Source organism: Ambystoma mexicanum, chromosome 6p (assembly GCF_040938575.1).
Source record: "Ambystoma mexicanum isolate Mex_15411 chromosome 6p, UKY_AmexF1_1, whole genome shotgun sequence".
Lineage (NCBI taxonomy): Eukaryota > Metazoa > Chordata > Amphibia > Caudata > Ambystomatidae > Ambystoma > Ambystoma mexicanum.
Window position 1 is genome coordinate 162,181,445 of NC_090935.1, and position 12,118 is coordinate 162,193,562.

Consider the following 12,118-nt stretch of genomic DNA (forward strand, 5'->3'; position numbering starts at 1 on the left):
AGATGGATGTGAAAGCGAGCACTCTACACCCTGTGCCATCTGACCGGCTACGCAACGCAACATGGCGAGAGCGGTCATCCCAACCTGTGCTTTTTTTTGCACACCATGCGAAAGACCAGAGCGGGTGAGGTGTATGTGCATGTAAACACATTGTATATTGGTGCAAGATGGTGTGTGTGGCTGTATTGATATGTGAAGGGTGGGTGGCAATGCATGAGAGAGGTCCAGGGGCTGCATTGGTGAAAATGCCACGAAATAGGGAGTCCTAGGGGAAATGAAAGTGAAATGGGGCAGTGAGATTGACATGGGGCAAATCAGGGAGCAAAAACGCGCTTCGGTGGCAAAACAGTAACATTAGGGAAAACAGATGCAATAAGAGAAACGTGGCAATTGGCCAGTTTAGGGGCAATGAAAGTGACATTGGGGAAAGAAGGAGGAGACATTGAGCAATGTATGAGGGAACACCTTCCTCCACTGGCATTATACAGGGGGCAATCATGTTGTGATGCCTTGAAAAAGCACAACTTAAGGGAGAAACATGTGTTACTTCAGTGCAAAATATATCCTACAACTGATGAAAGTAAAAAACATATTGGATAAAATGGAGGCCCCAAGGGATTATTACTAAAATAATGAATGGAAAAAACAACAGCTTGCTCAAAAGCATTTTTTAAACAAAATTTGGATTAAGCAGAATAAGGAGCAACTTGTTTTGGAGATTACAATTCTTCTCACGATTTAATGTTTCTGAAATGGAATACGTTATGCAGTTTTGACTTTTTGTTTTTTTTTTAAATAGGATCATACATGTTTAACCCATTTGGTCACAAAAATGTTAGAGAGCTAAACATTTCTGGGACCTATTTCGCTTGTGGTTGTATACTGGAAAATCCTGGTTACTTTGACATCTTGAGTTACCAGGAGAATCTCGGTTCTCCTTTTCACTTCATAGACTTGCTGGTGCATTACAAGCAGTCCTAAATGTGGGTATTTAAATAGCGTGGACTTAGCTTCGCGAAGCAACACAGCACTGTATATTTATAGCGTGAAGAACATGGCGAGGGAAGTAGAGAAGCAAGAGGGAAGGGACCTACCAACAGGGGAGGGCTGGCAATTCTTTTAGCAACGGATTCACAAGAAAGTAGGTGAGGAAAGAGCGGGGAATCAGATCACCCAGTCTACGGTATTGTGGACCCTAGTTGTTAGGGATGAGCCATTCCTTGAAGGGAGCAGGGGTTGAGCTCCTTCCTGAGCTGTAGAAACGACAGAGTTTGATGTTGACGGGGAGGCGGTTCCAGGCTCTTGGGGCACAGACAGAGAAGGCTGTTTTTCTGTTTTATTCCTTCCTGCACTGGCAGAGATCAAGTCTAAATTTCAATCCTAGGCGTTTGGGAATGCATATAGAAAAGGAGCATTATAAAACATCTAGAAGACCTGAAAGCTTAAGTTCATGTATAACAGAGAAAGTTATAGTTTTCTGTGCATGTGAAAGTTAGATTTGCAGCACAATATGCACTAGCTCTTCATTCCACAGGAAGAGCTTCAGCCCAACACTATTATGTTGTTGCCGAACATCACACAATTCTAAATATAAGCTAACATGTAGGCCAATCTCCTCCTTTTTGATGAGCGTTTCCCACGTCTTATCAACTTCCTCCCTTCTCCTTCTGCCACCTTTCTGGCACCCTCATCTTTCACCTCTCTGTCCTGTCGAAGAATAAGGCACACATTTAATCCTGCGTCTCTGCGGCCCCAACAACACGGCCAAACTCTTTGAAATCTGCAAGGAAATGGCCAATCCTGTTGCAGTCTCTACCTCTCCTGTTCCCTCCCAGGCCATCTGTAAGGCTCTGGCCTCTCACCTCTCTGCTAAAACTCAGGACATCCTGTCCTCTATCTCCTCTTCCTCTCTTGGCCCACCTCCAGCCATCTCCCTCTCCTCCTTTCGCCTCTTTCTCTCCGACAGCACCTGACAAGGTTTCTAGACAAGTCGGATCTAGGAAAGGGTCGTCAAAACAGGTGCTCCCCTGTTCCTCCAGAACCTTCAAGTACCATATTGACACCCTCACTCCAGCCTTGGCCGATTTCTGTAATCACTCTTTCGCCACTGGAACTTTCCCCTCTCCCCTTAAGCACTCCCTCCTCAAGAAGCCGTTTGCCGATCCTACCTGCCCGGCAAACTATCGCTCAATATCCCCTCAGACTGCTCTCTTGCACATTCCGGTCTATGCGCTATTCAGGATTGGTGCGCCTCCACCAATCTCTGCCTTATTGCCAGCAACACGGAGATCCTTCTCATTGGGACCTCTGCCCCTGCTTTCCCTCTCTCACTCTGGCCACCTGCCTTTGCCATTCTTTCTATGCCTTCCTGCGAGGCAAAAAAATTGCCGGCGTCTTCGACTCCACTCTATCTTTCTCTCCTCACATCTCAGGCATCGCCAAGAAGTCCCCCTACCAGCTGCACCTCCCCAAAAGGACTCTTCCCTTTCTCGCTTTCTCCCATAAGCTCACTCACTGTCTCCAGAGCCCTGGTTCTCTCTAGGCTGGACTACTTCAACAATCTCTTTCTCAATCTGCCTTCCTCTACTCTCCGCGCTATACAACTAATCCAGAACAGGACAGCAAAACATATCCTTGGCCTCAAGCAAAGTGACATCATCTCTCCAGTGTTTAAAAATTGGTAAGCCAGGCGCTCTGTTACCAGCCATTAGCTTCTCCTCCAAACACACGTTTTCATGACTCCATCAATCTTCAGGGAGGCGGAGTTTCTTTGCTGTTTCAGGCGTGTCTTCATTTCTTTTTCAGGTGTGGCAAGTTAATTGACTGAGGATTCTGGTACTTGTATTTTCCGCACTTGATTTTACTGGCAGGTGACTGGAAACAACTCTCTCCATAGCACAAATGTTCCCTTGATGTGGGGGGGGGGGGGGTGGGGAGAGGGAAAGCCATGGTTGTGGCTCTCCACTGTAAGGCATGATGGCCCTGCTGCTGCTGCCTTTGAGCCCGGGACTCCTGGAACAATGCTTAGCCCTGAAATCTCTCCACTTGAGCCCGGTGGCTGCAAGGGTCAGGTTCAAGACCATTTACATTGTCCACAAGGCTTTCTGAGGCTGGGGCATGCACTACATCCAACACCCTCTTCCAAAATACCTTCCTTCTCAAGTCCTTCGCTCAGCTACCTCCAACTCTCCAAGGGTTTTATGCTTCTCCAGGCAGAGAGTGGGTGGTAGATCTCTCTCCTCTGAAGGTGCCTCCCTCTGGAATGGATTCCCTGCCCCTCTCAAACTGAGCCGGACCACCTGAAGTTATGAAGCAGCTCAAATCATTCCTCTTCTCCTCTGCTTTCAGTCTCCCTCCCCTGCTGACCTACCCGTCCGCTGTACCGGCTGGTTGCTTGGCTACTCTCAGAGTCTCACTGGGTACCAGGCTCTTACTTGATCAGTCACCCTTGCACTGCCTCTGGGTCTACCACACACTTAGAGGCTGTAACTGTAACCCTACAGTCCCTTGTTCTCCTTGCACTACTCAGAACCGCGTTGCCCGTACTCAGAGCATTGCTGCCATGTTCACCTCTGCCCTCTCTGTGGCACTCTCCCCTCCCTCCCCTACCTTTCCCCTGCACTTTTTGTTCTCCCACTTGCAGGATCTGAATGACACAAGGCCTACTAAGATGGTTTGTCTTGTCCTCCCTCTGTCTTCCTTGTCTTGTCGCGCCTAGGAACACTTGTGTACAGGCGCGTTATAAATGACTTACCATAACATATCAGTACAAACCTACCTGCTCCCACGAGACAATCTTGTGTCGTTCAGCGGCTGGTCTTTCAGAAAAGTTGACCTCTGTCACTCCTGGGGAGGTTTCTTGTATAAAAAAAAAAGAAAAAAAAAAGCGCTCATATGTCACATTTTAGGAAGGCAGTTGGAACATATGTGCATCTTGGAAGTATTGTTCCCCATTTCTGACATGCGACAAACGGAAAGGGGTCAGGGCTCTAATGTGGGCACCAAGCACAGGAAGACAGCAAGTGGTCTATCCACTAGCCTGCAGAACCACTTACTGAAGCAACAAACTTAATGCTAGCCTACATGTTACTATTGCAGCTATACACTAGGGACAGCATTGGGAAGTAATCGGTTTAAACCTCACGTGTCAGATTTGCCACCATATTGTGCTCTAAAAGTTCACAACTGCATCTTTACAAATTCCACTATTTAATCTCCATCATCGCATGCGACGAGGATCACCCCCAAGACTTTAAGCAATAGTGTCGGGGGAAGTCTGGCAAATGGCAATGGGTTGGAAACCGCAGGCCAGCGAATCAGGCCCTAAAACCACATGTGGCTCCATGCTAACAGGAAAGGATGAAGGCACAGCCTCAGCATCATGATGCCGTTCACTCCGAATCATCAGTCATCAGGGGAACAGGTATTCTCCACTGTAGCCTCCCACCCATCACATTTAGAACCATCAAAGGAGTTCAGATTCACTTTTATGTACAAGGTATTTTCAAGCACTGAAGAAGTGCATTCATGTGAAACGTATTCTTTTTGACTTTACCCGATATATTTGGAAACCACACACATGAAGATATGAGATCCAAAATTGCATTCATGAATATGTATTGAAAATAACACTAAGAGCAGCAAAGGACCCAGTTTCTCAATCTCTCTTGGCTACACATGAAAAGTCATTGCCTGCAAACTAGCATCTTTGCAGCCTGTCTAAAACCATGCCCTCATCAATATTCCTGAATTCAAGCCCCCTCCACTCACCAATTCCTTGCCTGAAGAAGCCACACAGTCATATGGGTGGTGTATTCTGGGGGCGAACTAAAAAGTGCATCAAAGGGGGGGTGAGGGCACGGCACTCCAAGCATCAGATATCCTGTAAAGCAGGGATTATGGGATGCTCAGCAAAGGTCAGAACAGCCTGCCAGGTGATAGATAATCTAGTGTGAGAATCTCCACCAAACTGGCATTTGGGTACTACAGTTAATTTTGCAAAACTCAGAAGCGACAAATCAGATTTACCAGTGCTTTCTGGAGAAGCAATGGCTGTGGCTACTCTTAATTTCCTGCAGCTCCACCCCAAATGGAAGAAATCAATTTGGTTGAGACTACATTTATGGCCCATATCTTTAGTCGCTTTATTACTCAAGTGTAGGGGGTATTGAGGATGGTAAAGTTGATGTAGGAATTTAAAATGGATCAGTCTGTTGAAGAGTCAATTTCTTAGGATAATTTCCCATTGCCAGCCTCCATAGGAGGGAACCCACAATGTACAAAAGACAGACACAGATAATGACTAGCCGGGAGTATGTTGTTTTAATCACCCATCATACAGGCTGATAAAAGAATATCTCACTGCATTTCTGCATCTATAATGGTTTTATAGATTTTAAAATATTTCATCAGTTCTGTTCTAATATAAACCTTATAATGCCATTGGTCACATGTCTTCAAACAGAGTGTACTGACCCTTTTTATTGGATATAAACATCATCATTTCCTGTTGCAATGACCTAATTTATGCTAACCAGTATGACTGCTTTTTTCCAAATGTCACTAAACCACACAATATATTTTAGTGATCACAGCCTTCATCTTGTTTTAGCTAAGATTGTCGCTTGGAGTTCCAGTTCTTTTAACTTACTATATATTTTGGACCCGAGATTGGTTCTGTTAAAGTGACGAGAAAGTATATGATATCTGAAAGCCTTGGTTCATCCGGGAAATCGGGGTATGCATCTGCTTCAACAAAGAAAGACAGTCAGGCTATCAATAGGACCCAGCATCCTGTTTTTTTGCATCCCCTCAGTCAATACACTCATGTAACAGTCAAATGTTACCCTTTCCTACTTGAAATGGCTGGTGGCAGTGGTTTAGATCAAACTACCATGATATTTCCCAACTGCGAACAACGGTAGCTAAAAATCGGGTCAGCCACGTTTTTCAATATGGCACCCAAGACCCATCTGTAAAAACATACTGCGGTCAACTTTTTTCGCCATTTCTTTTTGGAAAGGTCCTTCTTGTGTTTAACTCTGCGCGCCAGACCAGGTTTGGTCCCTTTTTTCGTTGGCCGTTGGCAGGCTTCAGTGCTGAAGCCCTCCTCTGGCATTTGAGTGTCTGGGTGGACAGGATGTGAGGGAGGTGCCCAAATCTCCCTGTGCTTAGTCTCCTAGGAGACCTGAATGCACTCTGGCGTGATTGGCCGGCTGGCTTTCCGGCAAGGACAGCCACCCTGCTGTGTGATTGACAGCCAGGCTGGAATGAATGGGGGAAAACGGTTTAAAAGCAGGTCTCTGGGACTTTGAAAGCAGAGTCGACCACTGGAATGAAAGAACCGAAGACGAGCTGAAGGAAGACACCTGCTGCAACTCATGGACAACTGGTGAAGCCCTGCTGCAGATCCGAATTGCCTGAAAATCCATCGACAGAGAAGCCATTCTAGGTTAACTTCTTCCCTTGAGTTTGGTGGGAACAACCAACTCGCAAGCCGCCTAGACACCATCCCGCCTGGCCAAATTATCTGCAAAGTGCTGTGGAAAACAGGATAGCCAGTGGGAAGGATACCAGTTTGTGGTCGTTTGTGGCACTCACACCTTAAACCAACATTTTGGCAAGCTTGTGGCCTCTTCCCTGGGCAGTGCAGGAACCTCCCGACGTCCTCCTTCTTGTCCCCACGACTGGATCTTTGGAACAGCGCGATCCGCTCGAACTGCCAGGAACAACTGCCTCAGCTACAACTCTTCTTCACTTTAAAAGGTACTGTGCAAACGCGGTCCGGAAATCTTTTCGGCCATGGTGAAAATTTGTGAAACTTTCCCGACTTTGAAGGCTTCTCCTTCCCTAAACCAACATCTAACTTTTCGTCTGATCAAATTCTTCTAAGATCCATGGCAAAGACTTAACCGTTTACTACCAAAACTGTGCTATCCTATACAAAGACTCTGAACCACTGACTTTGGCCCAGGCCTATGAATTGAATTGCTGGTTGTAGTTAACTGAAACCCTTTGCCGTGCCTATGAAAGTATTTGTGCTTCATTTCTTATAACTTGTCTTTTTACCCCTTTTTAAAGTAACTGAAGTTCCATTTTGCTCCCACTTCAGGGGAGCAGAACTTGTTCAGTGACTTATTGGTTGTGTCATTGTAGTATATGGTATTGAGGTGCTCTTGCTAGTGTAATGTTTTCCAAATTACTGTGTAAATAAATGTATATTCTTTTACCAAGAAAACTTGAGTAAGTCTTTGTTTGAATCACGGTATTTGTTGGTCCTTTGTGTTACTTGTTCTACTGCTCACTTTACTCTTGAGATAAGTCTGGCTGCTCAGCCACTGCTACCACATTACTGTGTAGTACAGGCTTGTACCAAAGGTGAAATTGTACTGCCATTTGCAGTCTTAATTGCATGTAGTGTTCCCCAAGGGTACTGCATGTGATTCTGCCTAACAATAACATGGTTGCAAATTCAATTTGCCTTGTTAGTCTTCAGCCCAAATGAAAGGCCTAAACAAAGTCTCCCCTTGACTGCATGGTGAAAAATATTTTTCGTCCTCGCAAAAACACAGCACTGCATATGGTATGTGTGCTGTAAAATAATAGTATTCTGGATCAGGTACTGCCAGACCACCAAACTCGTAGGAAAGGGAGCGTGTGTTGGAGAAGCTTCACCAAAAAACTTTCCTGTCCATAAACGGTTTAGAAGCCTACTTTTGGTTCTGTTAAAACAGCTCATTGGGGTTTGTAACAAAGGCATGATATCAACAGTAAGAAAGACACAAGTGACCACAGTTCAAGGCGGTTTAATTAACTTCAAAAAGGGTTTGAAAAACACCTATCTAATCCTAAATACACAGATGGGAGCAAGCTTCGACCATCAAAAAATAATAACGCAGGCCTAGTGGTGTCTTGTAAAAATAAAAAGGGCCTATACTAATACACCTATTGCCAATCCTTAACTCTAAATACAAAATAGCGTGGGAAACAGTGTTACGAAAGTTTCAACACGGGACAAAGGCTGTCCACTAGAGTGCAGGACAGTCTCTGGCTTCTTTAGCACGTGGTTACAGTTCAATCAACATCATCAGGGCCTTCTGTACTCAAGTCTCTTTGCTTAGCAAAGTCTTTTCATTCAGAGAGCCTGATGCAACCAAATAAACAATAAGTTATTTTCCTCTTTCAGATTTACACAAGTACTCAATTTAGGTGATTCGCTATTCACCCCGGATACCCCTCAGCCGGGCTCAGATACTCCCAACACAATCTTCGTAGGATATTATTCTGGTGACTCATGGCTCACCCCGGATGCCCCTCAGCGGGCTCAGATCCCTTTTAACACAATTAGTCTCCCTCAACCGGGCTCGGACCAATTTCAATAACATCAACTATCGAAAACATTTGAATGTGCACAGGGTTTGGCTTGACCCGTTGCAGGACCATTTAGATTTCACAATTCCTTTGCTTTTAACATTTGCCACCTTTCAGTTGGATACCTAACAGAGATCAAATGAGCACCCACATGGTGCCGAACCATGGCTATGGTATTGTATCTTGGTTTCAAAGTTCAGCTACTCATCTGCCGTTTTAATTATATTCGCGTTGCTTGCCACATATGCTTCAAACTCTGTTCTCTTCAATTTTCCCTACAAAATGTTGCTGCTGGCAACCTTGGCTTCAACACAGACCGGTCTGGTATCAGTCTCCCCAACTCACTGGCTGCGCTGACTTCACTGGTGCTACTTTGTTGTAGGAGACAAGGGCAGTATCACAGTGGCAAACGATTCTCCCCGCCTTGACTATCGATGCAGGAGAGCCCCATGTACCTCCGACACACAATGCAGGATTCTTCAGCTTTGATTCCGGGTCTACGTTTCCTATTCTTGAAGGCTCATGAAAGTTACGGTCTTTCGGTGAAAAGATCAAGGGCCACTTCCCTCCTTGCAATCTTCTTCGGTCTTGCCGTCTTTCGCCTTGTATTAAACTGCCATCTTGGAACTGCTGCTTCCTTAGGTACTTTGCCTTGCCCAGAGAGTGCTTTCATGCTTCACCTCTTATCCGTGTTGTTGGGGGGAGGGGGGAGTGCGATGGAAGTCAGGTGTGTGTAATGATGAATAATTGCCAGACCCTGCCTGACCATGTCAGGTATACTGCTCGAGTGTTAGTCTGTTTTTTCTCACAGTGAGCTGTCCGTGAGAAAGTGTTTGTGTTGCAAAAGGGGAGTGGGGGTTTAGTTCCTAAGTATCCTACCTGGTAAAATGGGGTAAAGAGGTTACAGGGAAGGGAATACCACGTCTCACCATCCGGTGTCCTACTTCCACTCCCCGAAGACCCCTCATCCAGGTGATCCTCCCGCACGGGTCCACCCGCAGTAACTGAATCCAAAAGCAATGGCCCTGTCCTGGCCACCTGGATGACAGATCCCCGGGGACTAGCGGCAAGACACCGTCAGGTTTCTCACAGGTAAGATGGGTACTCTCTTGCAGATACAGAGGAGTTTGGGGGGATAACTATTTTAATGAGGGACACTCTGCCTATAAAGGAGAAGGGTACCTGTATCCACGTCCCTTCCTTTCGTTAAAGTTCCCCTAGAGGCTTCATAAAGATATCATATAAGATTCGTAAATCTGTGGAGGTCATTACCCCGAGGTACCAGATTATATGTTCTCGCCAATCAAATACCACATAGGCTCCCAGCTTTTCTACCCCGGTGCTACCACAGGGACTGGACAGGGTTCCATATGCATCAATGTCACTTACGATTGGCAAGAGATTTTGGCTCATGTGTTCCATATATAGTAGCCAATCGTCTGCATGAGGGCATAGTAGGGTCGATTTATTATGGAGTTGGATTTCCTGCAACCTGTGTGTCTCTCCAAAGTATTGTCATAGATGGCACATGAATCTCACCGATTCTCAACGACTGTCCGAAGATTTTATTGTGAATTGTGTGGGCCCTAGGCCCGCCCCCTCTCTCGTTCTCTCTTATTTCCCTTGGGTTCTCCTTCCTAAACTGCGCATCCATCACAGCGGTTAGCGCTAGAAAACGGTAAACATCTACTGTCAAATATCTGGCTTAGACGAATAGCGAGTCCCGATGTGCTGGTAGTCTTTTCTTCCTCAGGGACTTCCTAACTTTCCCTACTCTACCGGTTTTTTAGTGTTCTACAGGGGTTTTGGAATGTGGCTGGCAGATGCCAGGCAAGACCAAGTCAACTTTCGCGCTTACTCTCTCCTCTCCCTTCGACTTCCCTCTTTTTAAACTGTCTACCACTCCTCCTGCCTTTTCCTTGACATCTCTCTCTTGTCGCTACTTATTCTCACACCAGCTAGTTTTTCACACTCAGTCATTTCACAAACAATCCTTGCACTAACAAGACTACTTCTCGAACAGAGCAGTACCCTTGTGTTCAATAAACAAATACCTCACCTGTTCCAACAATGGTACCCCCACTGCACTGCTTCCTCCTGCTGGTCTCTTGCTCCTCCATCTCCTCTTCTGACCTCACCCGAGCAAGCCACCACTTCCAGTTTCCTTTTCCCTCTCTTATATACCTCTTACTGTGATTGGACAACTGGCCCTATCCAACTCTGATGCACTTTGACCTCCTTGGGATATTTATGTGCAAGCCAAGTTTGTAAATAGTGGGTCAAGCCCCACCCACTGTCCCTGAGCGGGTTGGCCGCAGATCAGCCATAGCAGCCTGGATACTCTATCGTCTGGGTTCTTGTTAGGGAATCCCAGTTCGATATCCCTTAAGGCAAGTCCAAATCCTTTTGGGGTCTGTCCCTAGTGGTGTAATGTCTTAGTCATTCAGTGGCTCAGTTTGCTGTTGCGGAACGTTGCATGGACCGCCTGGCAGAAGCCTAGTGGCGCCACAGTTGCCTCCCTTTCTCATAGGCGTAGAACATTTCACTTGGCCTGGAGCGCTGTAATCAGCTGGGCTCCGGTTTGAGTGAACAAGCTGTGCATAGTGTGCAGAGCTGGAGAATGCAGTCTTCTTGGCTGCATGTTACACTCGCTCAGATTTTTCAGTTCGGCTCATGGAAAAACCAATAGAAAATAGGCGTTTTGTCTTGAGGTATGATGTGAAACAAGGGTATGCTACGCCACATTAAGGTCCCCCCTGCTGACACCTCCCCTTCAGGGGTAGGGCTGGCTGGGAGTTTCCCTCTGGTGGGCCCCCCAACCTTGGCTGGGAGGGATTCCATCCCCATCTTGACAAGGCCAGGGTATCGACCATGTGAGGAGTGTTTCAGTGGCAAGGACAAATGGGCATCCCTGGCATAACAAAACGGGTGGAGGTTACACATTATTCATCCTGAGCATCACTCTTGGTGAGCTGTGTAGTAGTCTTACCATGGCTACATATTCACTCCCTAAGCCTACACATGCAATACCTTAAACAGAAATGGCCATTTGAAGGCGTCAAACACTTTTTCAGCTGAAAGCGGCGCTAATACTGTAGCGGTCCTACATTATGTTGCATATAAGATCAGGGTTTATGCCGAGTAAATGGATCATCAATGGTTAATTTGTTAAGGCAGCTTACCTGCCAGTGTGTTGCCATACGTTAATCACTATTCCAAAAAAGAGAGATGCTCTAGTTTCCAACCAGTCTCTTAAGGTTGCTTGGTAGTCCAAGGACTTCCAGAGGAAAGACGCTCTGTGAAACAGTCAGTCCCAGTACGCTACAAATAGCAGAATTCTTTACTGTCATTCCCATTACCTTTTTGTCTCCCCATATTAGGAGACTGACTGTTTCACAGAGCGTCTTTCCTCTGGTTTTTTACTTTCTATAGCCTTTGGGATACCACGAACAACCGGAACCCGTGTTACCCATACTACTTAGCAGGAATCCTAGAAATCAAGATAATGAAGGTACATCTTTCTCCTATCCCTCCCTTATTCCCTCTATGATATTTCAACAAATATGTCTAAAATGCTTAAATATTAAGGAGACTCACTTTTTTTATATGTGATCCACTACAAAGGGACTCTGAATAAACTGCTGGGATTACAGCATTAAAGACAATCTCGGGGCAACATAGCGAGGTAGGAAATGCTACAAGGAATGGCAGACTCAATTATAGAATAATAGCTGTGGAATGTGAACTG

At 45.8% G+C, this 12,118-nt stretch overlaps 1 protein-coding gene across 1 annotated transcript in view; it reads right to left on the reverse strand.

Annotated features, from left to right (window-relative positions):
• TPGS2 (tubulin polyglutamylase complex subunit 2) overlaps window positions 1–12,118 on the reverse strand; it is a 226,100-nt gene that overhangs the window by 189,692 nt on the left and 24,290 nt on the right. The window contains exon 2 of the mRNA XM_069626868.1: window positions 3,779–3,858. Within this exon, the coding sequence (XP_069482969.1) occupies window positions 3,779–3,858 (80 nt within the window). The remainder of the gene's footprint in view (window positions 1–3,778; window positions 3,859–12,118) is intronic.